Raw genomic sequence first — 20757 nt, 5'->3', positions numbered from 1 at the left:
CAGTGAGCGCGCAAAGCGCGCTTAATTACCAGGTATAGGCCTATTGACCTTATATAGAGACATTTCAAGGACTGTGCCATTAAACGGATATGTAATGTATCTCACTGATCAAATGATGCGAGCACGAAGCGCGAGCTGAAAATTTTTGAATTTCATACCTTAAAAAGGGTCAAAATAAGCTATTAAATGAAAATTAAAAAAACGTATCTGTCAGTCTCGCTATACAAACAATGCAAACGCGAAGCGCGAGCTGAAATTTTTGTATTTATTGACCCCAAACAGAGACAGTTTAAGGACTATTTTTAGAAATCAAATAAGAGAATATATATCTCACCTTACTCATCTAATTTGAGTGCCAAGCGCTTGCTGATTATGTTAGAAAGCATGAAACATCTTTTGTAGTCATTGTAATCATAATTAAAATACGCATCTCACTAATCAAATATTGTGAGCGCGAAGCGCACACTAAAAATTTAGGAGATTCAGACCTGAAGAGAAGCATTTTAAGGCTTGTTTGTAGGAATTTACGTAGACCCTACGTATTTCACTTACAAAATTATGCGAACGCGAAGCGCGAGCTGAAAATTTTGTATATATTGACCCCAAACACGGACATTTTAAGGACTGTTTCTTTTTTTAATCCATTAAGAGTATACATATCTCACCATAGTCATCCAATGCGAGTGCCAAGCGATTGTTGATTTTGTTAGAATCACATTCAAGCACATGAAGAGTTTTTTGTAGTCATAGTAATCATGATTATCATATGCATCTCAGTAGCGCAAAGTGCGAGCTGAAAATGTAGGAAATTCAGATCTGAAGAGGGGCATTCTCAGGCTTGTTTGGAGGAATCTACTATGACCATACGTATTTCACTAAACAAATGATGCGAGCGCAAAGCGCGAGCTGAAATTTTTTGATAGATTAGAAAAAGAGACATTTTAAGGACCGATTTCAGGAATTCATGAAGAGCAGACATATCTCATCAATCCACTAATTCGAACGTAAGTACGTACAGGAATTTTTTTATATGCAGACCTTAACTTTAAGTAGTCATGAAAAGAAGCATATGTCACTACATAAAACAATAATAACTCGAAGTGCGATGATATATATTTGGTGCATATTGACTTGAAAACAGGACGTGTTGGTACAACTACAACATGACTGTACATGTATATCTCGTTAAACAGACAATGCTAGTACCAGGAATACTGAACAAATAGGCCCTGAGCACATTATGTTTCATAAAGTTATGAAAAAAATAATTCTCATGTAATATAACACAACGTATAATATAACATTACAATGTACAATAAATTCTTCTTTCCCACTACGTTTCTTTCTTCTCCCTCTTTTTCTCCCTTTTCTCCCGTTTTTTTTTTTGGGCCAGCCGATTGGGGGGGCACGTGCCCCCCCATGTCCCCCCGTAGTTACGCCACTGAATATGCTGATCCTATTTTTCGGAACCTGAAAACATCAAACATTCATGACATTCATACTTTCCAAAGTGCCATTTTCATGTACAAGTTCTCAACTAAATCTATACCTATACCCTTTCAAGATATTTTTGTTTACAACAGCAACATTCATTCATATCCTACACGCCACTCATCCAACATCCACCTCACAAACCCGATAACAATATTAGCACATAAAACGATCAGACATCACAGCCCAGACATCTGGAATGATTAGCCCAATGATATTAAACTCACTGCATCTATATTTTATTTTAAAGCTTCATTGAAAAAAATGTCTTTATCGAAAGTATTCTTAATATCACAGCTGCACGTTCACCCACATGCACACACACACGCACACTTGATTTCTTCATTTTTCTTCTTTCTCCTTTTCTGATGATTTGTGACGTAAGATTGTCTTCCAGACCTAGACCTATAGAATAATTGGTTTCCATGTATCCCTTTTCCCCATTTGGCTGCTATTACTCAAGCATTTATTTTGCTTATATAGTTTGCCACTGCATTTGTTTTTTATTCTGTAAATTTTGTGGCTATCTATTTTCCAAGAAGGCCCTATCACTTTTTATACCTACAAATGCCCTTGGAAAGATTCCACAAAATAAACATTTAGCGAGAGGTCACTCGTGTAGAAGAACCTTACATGAGCTGACCAGGAGGTCATGGATTCTTACAACCTAAACATCTCTGATCTTGGAGAGTTGAAAGAATGTCCGCCAAGAATTGATTCAGTCAACTAAGTTCAAAATCATTTCAAACACCCGAGTGTAATTTTCAAATGAGTGCTTGCATGGATACCATTATATACCTTGCTAAAAGTAGTCGGTCGTTTGAAAGGCTTTGGTTTTACCCCTCCCTTCCGTAGCCTGCAATGAAGATATTAGTTCTCCATGCTGTTCCCGGACCTAATGCTTCGTGCAGGAGTTGACGTTGACTTGTCACTTCCGTCTCCAGGTGTTTTGACTTGGATCAATCTTGTGCAGCTCCGGGATCTATCATGAAGTGAAAGATCTGTTAGAGTTGATTTGGATCATTGAGTTCCGTTTCCAGGCGTGTTGGCCTGGATCCTGCTGCTACATGATCAATGCTGTCTTCTGCAGAAGTTGATTTGGACATGTCTGTTCTATTTCCAGGTGTTTTAGCCTGGATCAGTCCTGAAGCTCCTGGATTTATCATCACGTCAAAGATCTTGCAAAAGTTGATTTGGACCGGTCAGGTCTATTTCAGGCGTGTTGGCTTGGACCCTGCAGCTATATGATTAATCTATTACGACGAAATCCTGCAGAAGTTGATTTGGACCTGTCTATTCTGTTTCCAGGTGTTTTGACCTGGATCAATCCTGCTTCTCCACGATTTATCATCATGTCAAAGGTCTCACAAAAGTTGATTTTGGACCGGTGAGTTCTGTTTCAGGCGTGTTGGCCTGGATCCAGCAGCTCCGTGATCTATAATGACTTGAAAGCTATTGCAGAAGTTGATTTTGACCTGTCAGTTCCGATTGCAGGTGTTTTGACATAGATCCTGCAGCTTCAAAATCTATCATGACTTTAAAGTTTTGCAGGACTATGCGCAGCTGACTTGTCACATACATGTGAAGCGCTTGTAATATCAGGTTGTCTGGACGTGATCCATACTCGGTCACAGAATAGTAGCATTTAGTAATGATATGCTTCTTCCTTCCATATATCTCCAATACTTCTTGGCATGTCCAAATCAGATAGAAATGATTCTGCTGGTAGCACTATCATTTTGTCTCGCAATATGATGTCCTTATGGGGAGAAATGTTTCTTACACTTCGATTGATGAAAAATTCATCTTCCCATCGAATAGGATGATGACTGTAACTTTCTTGATGTATTCCTCTTTTGCCTCTAATATATTTTGTCGAGCACAATGCATGATTCACAGTGGCTTTGCTTTCCCCTACTTATGACTAACCAAGAAAGTCTTAACTTAATTTTTTGACGAAATATATGCCCAAATCTTAGAAGGCATGTGCGACACACTTAATGTACTTTCGATTCATCGCTATAATCTTACTCGAAGTCCCAAGTTATTGGAAAATGTGCAGTTGCACATTATTTATCTTCATCATCTAGAAAATATTGTAAAATATCTGTAAATTATGCAAATGACTCTACTGCATTATAATCAAATAAAAAATATGTACAATGGCAATTGCTTCTATCTGAAGTAAACTACACGTAGATGCTGAAATATAATGGGCAATGTAACAAGTAATCTCAAGCAGGTTTGAAGCTAAACCAACACCTTAACACTGAGCTTTCCAATCATACGTTTTGATTACCTGGTAACACAATATATTGTAGTCTACTGCTTCATCTACATGATTTGTAGGATGTTAGTATTTAGTGTCAATAAGGCCTATATGGATTTGGCCTCGTCGCGCCGCGTCCGCCGCCGCCGCAGAGATTTCCTTGTGAGCGCTCTATCAGATGCATTTCTTCTCCGATCATCTTCAAATTTGGCATGAAGGTAGAGTATGGTATAGCGAAGCCGCCTATTGATATTGGTGTGGCGGGGTCACCCTTGTAAGGTCAAAGGTCATTTTCAGGTCAACATTGAAGTTTACATGCAAGACTCTCTTATGACACTTAACTCTGCAACCGTAAGTCACTTTTCAACCAAACTTGGATGGTAGATGGACTTGGGGAACCTGCATGCTATGTTGCAGTTGGAGGTCACATGATAAGGTCAAAGGTCATTTTCAGGTCAACGTTAAAGTTTACATGCAAGACTCTCTTATGACACTTAACTCTGCAACCGTAAGTCACTTTTCAACCAAACTTGGATGGTAGATGGACTTGGGGAACCTGCATGCTATGTTGCAGTTGGAGGTCACATGGTAAGGTCAAAGGTCATTTTCAGGTCAACGTTAAAGTTTACATGCAAGACCCTCTTATGACACCTAACTCTGCAACCGTAAGTCAATTTTCAACCAAACTTGGATGGTAGATGGACTTGGGGAACCTGCATGTTTTACTGCAGTCGGAGGTCACAGGTCATTTTCGGGTCAACGTTAAAGTTTACATGCAAGACTCTCTTATGACACCTAACTCTGCAACCGTAAGTCACTTTTCAACCAAACTTGGTTCGTAGATGGATTTGGGGCACCTGCATGTTATGCTGCAGTCGGAGGTCACATGGTAAAGTCAAAGCTCATTTTCAGGTCAACGTTAAACTGTACACGCAAGACTCTCTTATGACACTTAACTCTGTAACCGTAAGTCACTTTTCAACCAAACTTGGATGGTAGATGGGCTTGCGGGACCTACATGCTAGGGTCATTGCAATGTCGCCATGATAATTGTATCTATTTGTCAAATTTCTGTGTGAGCTCTATATATCGCACTGACGGATGACGCGGTGGGTTCGGTGGATACATATGCTCGGCTGCGCGACCCGCCGATCATCTCTAGTTTCTCTCAAAATATTTTGTTGTATAATCACCAAATGTACCCCTTCGTTACATATTTACAAGTCAAAGATGCCTGGGCTGTTTTAGGTCTGCTGACAATGCTTCTATGCTATAAAGGGAACATACAGTCAATGATGCTTGAGGCTGTTTCAGGTCTACTGTTCATGATATTTAAGTCATTCAATAATATCAAAACCTTACTGACAAGTAAGTATGTGAATATTACTCGATTTTACGTCCCAATGATGCGATTAGTTCATATCAATCAAATTTCAGCTTCCCTCTGCCCTCAAAGTTCACTGTCTTTCCCTGTGTCCCATGCCACATCCACTACAATAGCCTCTGTCATTTTCATAACAGGAGAGATCTTATATAATCTTTTTAATAGTAAGCACATTATGTACACCGAAATTAGGTTTGTTACCTATTTATATACGAGTATTATCATGATTATGCAGATAATTTTTTGGACTGCATCTGAACTCTTTTGTATTTATGAGATATTTATTTTTAATTCCAAGTTTTATACTTTGACCAATGTTCTAACATTATGTCCATATTTTGTATTCAGGAATATTATCTACAGTTTCTATGGAAAATATGTTGCTTAGCAACTGTTGCTATACATGGTTGGAATGTTGCTTGGTATGTGATTGTGACATTGGCGCTTAAGTGCCAAAATATAATATAGGGTATTTATATTGCGCACATATCCACCTTATCAGGTGCCCAAAGCGCTCATATTACCCGGCTAAGCTATATAGGCATTCATAGCGCACACATCTTTTTAAGGAATTACTTCCTACCGGTACCCATTTATCTCACCAGGGTTGAGTGCAGCACATTATGGATCAGTTTCTTGCAGAAGGAAATTACGCCATGGCTGGGATTCGAACCCACTACCCTCTGTTTCAAAGTCCGAAGACTAATCCTCTGGGCCACAACGCTCCACTATAATAAGAAATAACAAAAATATAGTTTTTGAATTAAGATAAAACCCCCAAATTGGTTGTTGCTAAGGTAAATAAGTTACCTAGCAACTGTTGCTATACAAAGAGAGATCAGGTTAGCACCCCCAGCTAAAAAATGTTCAGCTCTATTTACTCTACCCGTGAGCCAAATTTCATGCTTGTACCATAATCTGAACAATTCTTGCTATTTTTTTGCACTAATCATCTAGAATAAATCGCTAGATCACACGGCGTGATCCACTTTTGGACTGTAGATGTAAACGGTCTCGGCGTAATCTCGGCATAGACATTGACAACGCAAATAAAAAGTACAAAGGCAAAGGGCGAGGATGTACCTCGCGATTACCGCAGATGATCTCACATGTCTAACCGGCCCCAACAAATGGAGAGGATGTACCTCGCGATTACCGCAGATGATCTCAGATGTGTAACCGGCCCCAACAAACATGACAAAGGGAGAGGACGTACCTCGCGATTACCGCAGATGATCTCACATGTCTTACCGGCCCCAACGTGCATCTCGTGTTTTAATAATGCAGTGATTTTCTAGCCTGACACCAAAAAGAGATTTAAACGGGGTATAAGCCTCACAAACGTCTTGACTCATTCGTCAGAGCGCCATGTAAATCTTTCTTGCGAAATCCATAAGCGCCACATATAAAAGGTCTTCTTACGATCATCGTAAGAATTCGCGGCTTCTAGAATTGTCTCTCGATCCTACAAAACCTATTCTTTTGACGTTCTTACGGTCGATTTACGAAGAAAGGGTTTAGTAAAACGTTAAAAAAAATCTTGGACAAGGCCATTGTCATAGCTGCAAGCCTTACGAACAGTCTACAAACGGTTTGCGAACGCTGGTATCGTACGGCCTTCTTGAGAATAATTTACGAAACTGTCTTAAATTCGTTCGTACGGCATTTATAGCAGTTCTTAATGGTGTTTTTGGGATCGAGATATGCGAAGTGCGTAAGAAGGACTTATGAAAAATTATCGTTTTAGTATTTCGAATCTCTGGAATCTATTTCTTTTGGAGGATTCGTATACGAGCGGGGAGATTCTACCGAACGCATCAGTCTTGTTAACATTATTCTATTCTTTGTCGTTTTTATTGACGCCCTACCATACAACCCCTCCCTCATTGTATCTCTCTCTCTTTCCATCTCTCTCTCCCCTTCTCCATGTCTTTTAATTACATAGGCCTTGGATTGGAGGGCAGTAGTGGCATATCCAAAACAAAGATTGTATACGACTCTCACGCCCGACGCTTGGTGGACAACCTAGAAATGCGAATCTTTCAGAATAAAACAAATTCTAGTGAAGTGACTGGTATCAAGCCACCAAAGAAAACTGGGTAAGTGAACCAAATATACAAGTGCTTATTAATCTAGAAGTGATGGATAAAACTATCTGCCCAGACGAATCCTCAACAGTCACCGAGGGTAAATAATTCAATTATTATCTGAAACAAAGCAGTCCATTCTCATTTGTTTAGGGAGGCGGTCGCCCCCCACCAAAAAAAAAAAAAAGAAAGAAAGAAAGAAGGAAGGAAAGGGAAGAAAGGTATAGCTTTGTTGTTGGTTTTTCCTTCTTTTAGGGGGGTCGACAGAATAAAAACTTAAACCAGACGTTCTCTCTTCATACGAAATTTTGCTTCCGCGCTCCGCGCGGGAAAAACTATAAAATTGTCATTCCCTTTTGTTTCCCACACTTTCTTTCTACACAGTTTTTACCCTTCTTTTACCAATATTGCATTCATACAAACTTTTAGCTCTTCTCTTCGGAGCGGGTAAACATTACCATCACTACTGTTTTGCGACTGGTGTTAATGAAATTTAATGTGGATAAACATTTACAATCGAATCTGATGACCAAGGTAGGTACAATAGTAGGCCTGTCATTTCTGTTCTATATGTTTATTAAACGTTTTAAGCTTTTGCGCAGTAAGAGGAATTATTTCAAAATCTTTTCCCACTTTTGGGGCGCTCATAATTTCTTTTAAAAAACTATTTTTTTCACAGCAAGTCAATATTCGAGTTGAGGGTACTAGAGACACAAGAGACGCCTTCTTTTGATTTGAACTTTATGAGATATCAAAAACTTCACGCTCCGCGCGGCAGGGGGAAAAATCCCCCTCCCTGCACCCTTCCCCCTAGGGAGCGCGCTTCGCGTGCACTATACCCCCCCTCCAAAATTAAATCCTGGCTACGCAGTTGATCATAGCCAGATTATACGTCATTGAAATCAATATCAAGATGAAATGATCGAAATTACAAACTGACTCGTCAGACAAGTTGATTGATGTTAGATTGACTTAGATTTACTATTTCTTCCTGACAAACATGACAAAGTAACAATCTTCACAGATGCTTATTTCTCCTCCCTCGCGCTGCTCTCCTTTGAATGAGTCGAACATATTTAAACATAGGATAGGAAGGGAAGCAAACAAATTTGTTAAGCCAAGTGACTAATGATTTATGTATCTCATTGTCATTTTTTTATTCTAATAATATAAATCGTGTTCTTTAATTGTCTCACAGAGAGTGCTTGATTTTTTTGCTTGCTACACTTAATTGCTCGTGTATCATACTAAAATGTTTTGGTTTAAAAGTAAATGAAATAAGATTGTTACAATCTTCAGTAACGGTTTTGGATATCAAAATACAATTATTCTAACCAATAGTAATACTTACATCTTAGTCCTTGAATATTCTTATATTATATGTTTTCTTGATTTATTTTCATTAACAGATCTTTCTTTTAATACTGAGAAAAAATGTCTCGTTCATCTACCCTACAGGCTTTCCATTTCACAACATATGCATGATAGTGCTTTTTGTGAACATATGCTACCTAAAAAAAATTGTGATCACTTTTCAAATCTATTTAAATATATTTGACAGAGACGAGACAATCTTATGCCGAGGTTTTAAAATCAATCAAATTCTCTTATTTTGTTATCTTTTATCTCAATTCAAATCAATTTATTTCACATTTGCAATAAAAGACAATACATACAATTACGATGATAAAAGGCATATAATACATGAGATCACACAAAATACAGAGAATACAAATGTGTGGAATTTAACAAAGGCCAAAGGCCTATCAAAGGCAAATCCCACACGGTTGTAAGCAGAAAAGAAATAATTATAGATAAAAACAAAACATAAAAAACAGAACTAACCAAACACAAAAAGCAAACGACAAAACGGCTTAAAGAACAATTCATGAGTTTACAAGAATTTTTTTATACTTTCGTTTAAAAGAGTTGAGTGTTGGACATAATTTAAGATCAATGGGTAAACTATTCCACAGAGTGGGTCCAACATATTCAATTGTAGTTCGTGAGAAATTATATATGAAATTAGGCAAATAAAAGTTGTCAGACTGTCTCGTAATGCAATTACTAACATATTTGTTTTTCACAAATAAATCATCATAAAAAGAGGGAAGAGCATTGTGAAGAAACAAGTACATGAAATTCGCAATTTGATAGCTGTTTATATGACTGATAGTAAGTAAATTATGTTTTCTGAACAAAGGTTGTGTACTGATTCTTGGGGAGGATTTGGTAATAACTCTTATTGCACGTTTCTGTAAAACAATTATTCGGCTTAGATGGACCATTGCACAATTACCCCAGAGTATATTGCAATAATTGAAGTAAGGCAAGACAATTGATTGATATATCATTAGAAGTATGTTTAATGGAATATAATTTTTTAATCTGTTGATTGCACCAATGGATTTAGAAACTTTACAAGATACGTGCATATAATTTATGTGGTCTTTCCAAGTCAGTTTGTTGTCTATGACTACACCCAAAAATTTCGTAGAATTAACTACAGGGATTTTAATATTTTGAATAAAATATCAAAGTTGTCAGATGAAATGCTCTTATTGTTAGGTTGAAATATCATACAACATGTCTTGTCAATATTCAATTTTAATTGATTGGCAAGAAACCACTCATTTATTTATTTTTTTCAGTTCTAAATTTATTGTTGAGGTTAAATCATCTATATCATCCCCAGACAAAAACTAGTTTGTATCATCTGCAATAAATATTGAATGTAGGATATTACTAGCATGCTGTAAATCATTTATAAAAAAATAAAAAAAAGTAACGGGCCTAACACAGAGCCTTGGAGCACTCCGATGTTGATATGTTTCTTCTCAGAAGAGACATTGTCAAAAGAAACATTGTTTTCTGTCCTGAAGATAACTCTTAAACCAGTCAAGGGCTACTCCTCTTACACCATAATGTTGTAATTTTTCTAATAATATTGAATGGCTAATACAATCAAAGGCCTTTGATAAATCTAGGAATATACCAACTGTGAATTGTTTGTTTTCAAATGCCTTTGCAATTGTGGAAGTGAATTCAAGTAATGCCATGTAAGAGGAGTAGCCCTGTCAAAAACCAAACTGTTTTAAATACATAATGTTATTTTTACGTAAAAAGGGCATGAAACGATTGTATATCAAACGTTCGATTATCTTTGAGAATGTTGTAAAATGGATATCGGTCTATAATTTGAAAGCGACTGTTTACTTCCTCTTTTGTAAATAGGAAGAATTTTTGCTATTTTAAGACTACTAGGAAAACAACAAGTGTTCAATGACAGGTTAAAAATCAAACACAATGGTTTAACTATTAAGCATATACATTTTTTCAGAACCTTTGTACTTATGTTATCGTATCCGACACTTTTGTTTATATTAAGTTTTGACACAATATCAAGAATTTCATATATTTGTACAGGTTTTAAAAATAGAGAGTTTACATAATTTCCCTGTAACAGATGACTGAAGTGGGTAGTCGTTAGCAATGTCAGAACCTACTGATGAAAAAAAGCTATTATCGGAAATCACCGTGAGACCATTGCTTTCAATCATGTCACATTGCACTTTACCTCGGGTTCTATTGAACAATTCATTGATAACATTCCATGTTGATTTTACATCTCTTTTTACATCATTAAATTTGTTTAAAAAATAATTACGTTTTCTAGTGCGTACTTCGTATCTGCATAACATTATTCCATTAAAATCAATTAGAAGTCCCAGATATTTTTTAATTAAAAAAAAATGCCGTTACTCGATTTTGATCTGGAAATCTATCTTTTACGATATTTACATCAATGTAAGATTTATAGAAGGTGAGGATTTATTTCGATCTCATCTATTATGCTTATTCTTCTTTTTTTCATTTAGGACTTAGCAGACACAAACACTCACACCCCCTTCTATCCTTCCCTATATATCTCTTTTTTTCATATGATTTTCCGAATTTATTCATCACATGTAAAATCATTCTAAGTCCATTCTTACGATTTACATGTTTATTTTCCCATGTGACCAGCATCAACAGTCTGTCATATCATGAAACAAACATAACAGATGGCAGTCGGTCTCAATGTATTCCTGGAAAAACGCGAGATAGAATGCTCAATCTCTTTGGGAACAGGTATGTGTTCTAGAGATAAACGCTATATTACCACATAATGAAAATACATAACTCTCAATGTGCAAGCATCATTCGTTTACTAACGATGAACTGCGTTAGAATCTTTGATTTTGCTTGTTTTTCCCAAAAGATATGCACAACAAAGTGGCATGCAATTGAGGGAGTTAATGGTGTCATTCTTTCTCTTGTATTTTATTTAATACAATCGTTCCTTTTTTTGCGAGATTCTTCATCAACTCAGATAGGTTATAACAATAGTAATTCCATATTTTCAAATATTGTTTCACATAAATATTTCATATTACATTCAATAAAATACGTAAGAAATAGTGAGTGTGTGACGTCATTGATTCCCTCATTTACATACCGACCAGGATGTGCATATAACTATTTTCTTTTATTAATCGAAACTTTATGATTTCACAACTTTCTTATTTTAAGTTTTAGATTTATAGCAACGTTAATGTGAATTAGACATCAAATATATTATTAGTCTCATTGTGTAATATCTTTCTAATTTAGACACAAAAAGATCGATAAAACGGAAAAATGATTAAGGTCAATAGTCATGCAAGTAGGGTTTGGGAATGTTCTACAAAATCCACATTTCATGGATGTTGTGGGTCAGTTGTTCAAAGACTTGGTTTGCAGCCTAATGATTCTTCTGTAATTCACAGATACGATGTCAACATTCATCCCTTTATTGGAGCGGAAACGGAAGTATCAAGTCTTGTATCACTTCCACCACCGTTTGGGTTTAAAAAATTAGGTAAGATGTCCGTGTGTTCCACTGATCCTCCCACCAACATTCGCATTTCCCTTCCAGTGTAGTGTTTGCACTCTGCCATGTGGTCTTAATTATTTTCTAAGATGATTTTATTATTCTTCAGTGTACATTGCAGAGTGTATTATTTCAAAAAGATATAATTGTATGTTCAATTATACCGTGGGGGTGGTAGTTGCCTGAACCTGTTACAATTATCATTGTATTATTATCATTGGTGTTGTTATCATTGCCTTTATTATGAGTAGTAATAGTATAATTATTATTATTATTACATGTATCATTATTATTATTTTTATTTTTATTATTATTATTGTTGTTACTATTATTATCATTATGCTCATTTGAAGTAGTGGTGTCATAAGGTTATATATCATCTCGATACTTTCCCCATTTTCTCAAAATCCCAATACACGTAATTATCACCTGATTTTCGTTGATATGTCGGGAGCTCAAAAGTATGTGTTTACCAGGAAGCCATAACCGGAAGTTAGAATATCATAATCATCATCTTCATCACCTCCGTAATCTTTATCATCATCATTTATGTTAATAATGTAATAGTATTAGTTCCTTTTTTGTGGACCGCCCTTCGAGCTGGAAGGCACACTTTGCGTTCGTTTAGACGGATGGATGGATATACCATGTTGTAGTAGGTCCATGGATAGACATGTCTCGTCAACAATTTCACCTTAAAGGTCAAGTCCACCTCAGAAAAATTTTGATTTGAATCAATAGAGAAAAATCAGACAAGCACAATGCTGAAAATTTCATCAAAATTGGATGTAAAATAAGAAAGTTATGACATTTCAAAGTTTCGTTTATTTTCAACAAAATAGTTATATGAACGAGCCAGTTACATCCAAATGAGAGAGTCGATGATGTCACTCACTCACTATTTCTTTTATTTTTTATTGTTTGAATTATACAATATTTCCATTTTTACGAATTTGACAATTAGGACCTCCTTGCCTGAAGCATAAAATGTTAAAATAATGGAATTCCACGTCCGGAGGAATGAAACTTTATTTTACATGACAATGACGAGTAAATCAAAATATTTCATATTTCATATAGTAAAATACAAAAGAAATAGTGAGTGAGTGATGTCATCAACTCTCTCATTTGGATGTACATGTAACTGGCTCGTTCATATAACTATTTTGTTGAAAATAAGCGAAACTTTAAAATGCCATAACTTTCTTATTTTACACCCGATTTTGATGAAATTTTCAGTGTTGTGCTTGTTGAATTTTTCTCTTTTTATTCAAATCAAGTTTTTGTTGGGGTGGACTTGTCCTTTAAAGAGGTCCTGATCGACCAAGAAGGCATACACCGATTTCGATGTCGCTTGGCAGGTGGGTATAATGCTGGGTACAAGCGTTACTCATGCAAAGTGGTGATATTTATTCTGATTGGTTCATAAGAACAAAGGTTAATTTGAACCCCTTTTTATAGTCCGATTACAAGGCTGGAATGCGGCCCACGTTTTCATATTCTATTATTATAGCAAGCGCAAAACCCATGAATGCTTTACTGTTTTTCCTCAATTATACAGAGAGTGTGTTAAAGAAAGCTGTATCTGTCATCAATAAGTCAGACTTCTCCGAAATTACGAGGTAAGATCTTTTTCGATCCTTCATAACAGTATGAAAACCAACATCCGATATACAGTGCGTATCAAAAAAAAGTTTACACTTTGAAGAAATCCTGTAAAATTATACATTTGTAATATCATGAAGATTTTTCCACATTTTATCATTGGTGCAGATCCATTTAAGCAAATGACGATAAAACTATCGAAAATACTTCCGCTTGAGTAAGCACCGCTTATTTTTGAAAAGTTAGTGAAAATGATTTGCACAGAACTTTGAAATAGCTATGCGAATAAAAGTAAACCTTTATTATGAAGAAAACGTATATTTGCAAGCAAAATTGGTTTGAAGATACCTTTGACCTCTTTTAACTTGTTTCCTTGACCAATACACTTCGAAAAGTGCATTGCGCCCTGCCCCACTCCCCCACACACCAAGGCCATCAGGACGATATTTTATTTACACTGAGCTGTGATTTACATAAAATGAAATAGCCTTGATTTCTATTATGTTAATCATTGTCATGCTTGGGAAAAGTGTGGAGAAACAAGTATTATATGAAAAATTAAATGTCAACCCACTTTAAATAGTAAAAACTTAGTGAAAAAGTGCTGGAGATGTCTGATGTAAACTTTTCTTTTGTTCAGATTCAGTTACCGGTATGTCCTCAGATCCAGCTGGCACAAAAAGGGTAAAGTTGTGCTTACTAAGTGTTGAAATTTCAATTTGGGTGGTAACATTTGTTTTAAAATGCTTGAATGTATCTGTTTTATCTCAGTTGACTAAAAGTGAAAGGAAAATGTTTGAGGAATGTATCGCAGGGTTATAAGTTTGATTTCGCCCTTTCCCCTTGACACAGCGTGAAAACGAGCATTTCTGCGCAAACAGATTTCTGCGAGCTTTACAAAAATGGACAGTGCTCACTCAAGTGTAACATTCTGTCAAAACTTTTACTTTCAGTGGATAGATGATACCCTAACCCAAGATTATATGTGAAAAAATTACCCATATGTTGTATATTTTTTAATTCCCAGAGCTTTTTCAAAGTGTAAACTTTTTTTGATACGCACTGTATATAGTTGAAGTGTGATTTACAATACCCTAATGCAGGGGCGGCGGAACGTATTATGGGGGGGGGGGGTGGCAAAACAGGGCACTTATCTGTAAAAATGAGCATTTTAATGCAAACGGATATTTTCACCATGAGATTATCATGTACGTGTAAAAGTTGTGTGTTTTGTAGTAATTAAGTTGAGAAAAACCTTTATGATGTTCTGATAGATAAAACATATATTTAGGCATTATTTTTCTGCAAGCAAGCGAGCGGTTTGGGAAAATTTTCAAATCTGAAGCTGTGAAACTCACTTGCTGACGCGAGCGCAACGCACGAGCTGAATTTTTTTATAAGCTCATATATGGACTGCATGACTGATGAATAGGATACATATCTCACTTATCAAATAATGCGAGAGTGAAGCTTCACTCTAAGCACTTTTTGTAACTAAGAACAGAATGAGTACATTACTAACATGACTAAAGAAAGTATCAAACTGGTGGCACATGTTCTGATTACAAGTCAGCTTGACTACTGTAATGGTTTGTTGTTTGGATTGCCTGATATTTTTATTTCTAAGTTACAAAGAGTCCAAAATTCATGTGCAAGACTTTTTTACCGTGTCCCAAAGTTCAGTTCCACGACACCTCTTCCGAGAGAACTCAACTGGCTGCCTGTACGTCAGAGAATTTCATTCAAAATTCTGTTAATTGTATATAAATCATCAATCGGTCAAGCCCCACATTACATTACAGAATTACTCAAACTTAAAACCCAATCACACAGTCGAAGCCTGCGAAGTTCCACAGATAAGCTATTGTTTCAGATCCCATTTCACAAAACAAAAGTCACACTTGGTGAATGGTGATCGTGCATTTGTACTTGCTGTCCCCAAACTATGGAATAGCCTGCTAATTGATAACAGAAGCTCTCCATCATTGGCTCTCGTCAAATGAAAATTAAAACCCATCTTTTAGTTAAGAATATATGCTGTGCAGACATAAGTAAACAGAGCTCTGAACAAGCACAGCTGAATATATCCATATAAAAGCTGCGCTATACAAATTATTATTATTATTATTAAACAATAAATGATGCAAGCGCGAAGTGTAAGCCAAAAATTGTTCAAATTTTTATTCTAAAATGCGTTGTTTTACTGAAAATGGGGTATTTTATTTTGAGAAAAAAGGCACATTTCATTTTGAAAAAGGCGCTTTCCATTTGAAAAAGGAACATTTTTTTCCTACTGGGATTTTTTTTCTGGGGGGGGGGGGGGGGCACTTGTCCCCCTGTTCCGCCGCCCCTGCCCTAATGACAAATAACTGATGCATTTTTATAGCGGCTCTTCATTCTAATTGGGATAAATCATTATTGTATTTACATGTACAGACATACTTTAATCCAAATTTAGGAGAAATTTGGGGCATATCATTTGATTTGTCACTTAATATAAATAGTGTTTAAAGAGCCCCATGTCTCAATACACAGCAGTCGTCTCTATGGCAACTAACCTCCAGTTTAACCCTTACCCGAGAGACGTTTTATGACGTCAATTTATCCAAGACTATGCTGTTAAACATGCAATCATGTGCAAGATATTTAGTTTAATTTCGTATTATATGTTATACATAATCTATTCAAATTAAACAAAACGTGTACATTTATTCTTTTATTCAATTATGTAGGGTTTAAACAAATATATTAATCATTAAAAATATATGAATAGTTGTCTTTTCATCAAATTGTGTAGCTCTTATACAACATGAATGTTGTAAAATGTTTACATTTATCAATACCATATTCGTACTGCAGATATTGCAATATATGTCCTGGATGTTATAATTTATTGCACTTTTACTTATCGCCAATTAACTTTTATGGAGGTGTGGGACATTTATTATAAAATCATTTATTTAAAGTTTAATATCTCAATCGAAGAAAGAATAAATCAATGATAACAAGTAATAATGGTCAGATTAAAGGTGGAGTTGGTTGACATATAATTTCCTGTTGTACTTCCTGAATGAATATTGATGAGCAGTATCGGTTGTGAGCCTTGGATGAGTACAATAGGTTTATACATTTGGTTTGATTCCGCATTATATTCGAAATAATCCCTATTTAGGACAAGTATGGAGGATATTATGTTGGAAGACAATTATTCTATTTTTGGAACATTATGTTTAGAGGGTTCATGTTTCGATGCATACGTATACCACTAAATGTCATGCAAGTTATTGACGACGTATTGTGTGTGTATTTGAGTTTTGTCAGACGTGTATCAATCAGACATGATTATTTACGTCTGGGACCGAACTTTAACGTCACCATCCGAAAGACGTGACCGGGGCTCGAACCTCGAACCTCTGCATCAATTTGTAACTTCCCCATACACAGCTTGGATTACTGGCGCACGCCACAACGCCCAGTTGTATTGTTTAGCAATATCAGTGATTAAAAAATAAATAAAGATTAAGTGTCGGTTGATGGTCTCTTCTTATCTGGAGAAAACGTTACGTGTAATTTTATTTTAAAGGGCACGTAGTTATTAGATGCCTTTGGTATGTGATAAGTCATTGGGCACTCTCTTGCCCCTTTAAATATAATATAGCTTTTTATATTTATTAAGTGCACTTGTCACGATTGTTAGCTTTATTTTTTGTTTACAAGACTTGGTATCATTTTTACTACATGTAAATAAAGGATAAAGGGTCTAGAGCAATTATGAGAGCGCAAAGTTAAAATGTTCAAAATACTGACCTGAAATTGAGTTATTTTAAGGAATTTTGTCGGTTTTCAAGGTTCTTTCCTGCTTTTACCCTCTTTTAAATTTCAATTCTCATTTCTTTTTTTTCTCCTCCTATTTGTGGGTGGGTCGTGGTCTAGTGGTTCTGACTCTCGTCTTTGAAACAGAGGGTCGTGGTTCGAATCCTAGCCATAGCGTGTTTTCCTTCAGCAAGAAATTTGTCCGCACTGTGCTGCACTCGGCCCAGCAGAAGTTATTCCTTGCACGCACTGAGCGCCGGTGATGGTAGCTCGAGCTAAAGCCGGGGTAATAATAGCAGCACTTTGTATCCTCAGGCAAAAAGCGCTTTTTAAATCCAGCTATTATTATCATTATTATTATTATTTTACACAATCAATCTGAATAAACAATAGGCCTACTAACAAAAATAAAGTGATATTTAAAAGATGCTGATGATAAAATAGACGGGTATTTCCCCATAACTTACTGGTGCTCGGGGGGGGGGGGTAGGGGGCAAATAAATGATCAAGACCCCCCTTCCACAGAACGGAGACCATTGAAAGACATAAAAAGACTAAAAAAGACTTAAACTTGGTGAGGTTTTACAGCTGTCTTCAAGATCACTGAAATCTGTCATCTCTGTGGAATGACTCAGAAAGACCCCTCAAAGAACTCTGAAAGACTGTCGATATTTCATAGAGTATTCCTATAGAGATCTTTCAAAGGTCTTTCAGAGATCTTTTATGCAACAAGTGATCTTTCAGAATTATTTCCATGGACTTTGCCTGGTCTTTCAATGATTTTTTAATGAACTTTCAATGATCTCTCATGAGTCATACAGTGATCTCCGCAAAAATCATGTGAGACGAAAGACTGCTGGAAGACTGCTGAAAGACCACTGAAAGACCGTTGTGCGACTGTTTGAACCGTTTTAAAAAGTTTTGGAGCCCATGAAGATCACGAAGACCAAAGAAAGATTTGGTCAGGACTCGTGTAAGACTGCAAAGCCCATTTTAGGTTCATTGAGAGACCTCTGATCATGCTGATAGATCAACCAGAATTTATGGTCTTTCAAAGGTCTTGTTCTCTGTGGAATGGGGTTTAAGGGACCAGGTCAATAATGAGAGCGCAAAGTGCAAGTTGATTTTTTTTTCATACTGACCTTATAGGGATGGTCCGGTCTGAAAATATTTGTATCCTAATACATAAGAGTAGAATTCACTGAGCAAAATGCCGAAAATTTCATCAAAAATTGGATTACAAATAATAAAATTACTGAAGTTTAAAATTTCGCAATATTTTGTGAAAACAGTCATCATGAATTTTCATTAGGTTGGCTGATGATGTCACATCTCCACTTTCCGTTTTTTATGTTATTACATAAAATCGTTTTTTTTTTTTTGTTCATTATTTCGTACTTGTGTGAATAATATGTATCCCTTATAATATGTTAACATAATAAACTCTGAATTAACTAATATTTTGAATTGGATCAGAGCTAACAAATTATCAATTAACCTTCAAAAACCTAAATATATTTTATTCAGTAATACCATAGATTCCTTACCTTTTGACATTTTTATTGAAGATTTCCGATTGGAAAGTGTTACCTCAATTAAATTTTTGGGAGTTCATGTAGATAACAAACTCTCCTGGAAATGCCATATTGATAATATTTGCAAAACAATATCCCGAAATATAGGCTTCATAAATAGGTTGAAAACGTTTATTCCTGTTACTTCTCTACTTACATTATATTCTTCTCTTATACTACCATACATCAACTATGGGATCCTTGTTTGGGGCAATACCCGTCAAAGTTTACTTAACAAAATATTATTATTACAAAAAAAAGCCCTTCGTGTTATTTCATTCTCGCACCCCCGTTCTCACACTGATCCGCTTTTCCTAAAAGGTTCAAGACTTATACCAATTTCAGCTTGGGCAGTTTATGTTTATGTATAAAAATACGTATCCGGACATCTACCCCCTGGACATCTACCCCCCGGACATCCACCCCCCGGACATCCACCCCCTTAGGACAAGTACCCCCTAGGACAAGTACCCTCTAGGACATCTACCCCCCGGACATCCACCCCCCGGACATACACCCCCCGGACATCTACCCCCCGGACATCCACCCCCCGGACATCTACCCCCTGTCATTTTTTTGTCAAATTGCTCGTTATGATCGCTATGATCGCTCACAGACGAGCAAAAATATATATCTTATCAATTCAAAATCAATTTAAAGATGAGGGGGTAGATGTCCGGGGGCAGATGTCCTAGAGGGTACTTGTCCTAGGGGGTACTTGTCCTAAGGGGGTGGATGTCGGGGGGTAGATGTCCGGGGTGGATGTCCGGGGGGTAGATGTCGGGGGGTAGGTGTCCGGGGTAGATGTCGGGGGGTAGGTGTCCGGGGGGTAGATGTCCGGGGGGTAGATGTCCTAGAGGGTACTTGTCCTAGGGGGTACTTGTCCTAAGGGGGTGGATGTCCGGGGGGTAGAAGTCCGGGGGGTGGATGTCCGGGGGTAGATGTCCAGGGGTAGATGTCCTAGAATCATAAAAATGAGTATGGTTCCTTTTGCATTTAATCATTTGTTTTCTCAAAATAACAATTTTCATAGGTATCCTACCAGACAAGCCGATAACTTTCATCTGCCTATCTTAAGAACTCGTTTTGCGCAAAATACTTTTATTTTCACCGCCCCAAATTTTGGAATTCACTCCATAAAGATGTTCAACAGGCCCCCTCTATCCACTCCTTTAAGAGAAAACTAAAAATAATTCTTTTACTGTCTTACCAAAGTAATTAATTAGTTTGTATATTTTTAGTACTATCTAAGCACGCTATTTTGATTTTTTGATTTTATTGTTTACTTGTGCAATTACATCTATCGAGTCACACTCTCGTTGATCCACGTTTGTACTCTCGGTCTTGCCCCCCCCCCCCTTTATCTCTCTCTTTTTCTGACCCTCTCCATATTATCTGTGTCTGTCTGTCTGTCTGTGTGTGTGTGTGCATCCATCTCTCTCCCTCCCCCTCCCTACTTATCTTTGCCCTTTCTCTCTCCCTCTCGCTCCCCTTTCAGTACTTTATTCCTTCTCTCTTCCCTCTATTCTTTATCATGTCTGTTTTCTTTTTAGTTTTTAGTATAGTCCTGTATCTCTGTCATCTTTTTATCATTTCTCGCTATCACTCACCATCTTGTTATT

General features: G+C 36.5%; 1 protein-coding gene across 2 annotated transcripts in view; it reads left to right on the top strand.

Annotated features, from left to right (window-relative positions):
- The window catches only part of LOC121407094 (CMP-N-acetylneuraminate-beta-1,4-galactoside alpha-2,3-sialyltransferase-like), a 59700-nt gene that overhangs the window by 29222 nt on the left and 9721 nt on the right, over positions 1-20757 (top strand). For both annotated transcript variants that reach the window (XM_041598022.1, XM_041598023.1), the window contains exons 3-6: positions 7090-7243; positions 11258-11362; positions 12040-12131; positions 13705-13765. In XM_041598022.1, coding sequence (XP_041453956.1) covers positions 7090-7243; positions 11258-11362; positions 12040-12131; positions 13705-13765 — 412 coding nt within the window. The remainder of the gene's footprint in view (positions 1-7089; positions 7244-11257; positions 11363-12039; positions 12132-13704; positions 13766-20757) is intronic.

This window comes from Lytechinus variegatus, chromosome 2 (genome assembly GCF_018143015.1).
Source record: "Lytechinus variegatus isolate NC3 chromosome 2, Lvar_3.0, whole genome shotgun sequence".
In the NCBI taxonomy this organism is placed as follows: Eukaryota; Metazoa; Echinodermata; class Echinoidea; order Temnopleuroida; family Toxopneustidae; genus Lytechinus; species Lytechinus variegatus.
Note: the sequence above shows the minus strand (reverse complement) of the source record. Positions and strands in the feature narration are given on the sequence as shown.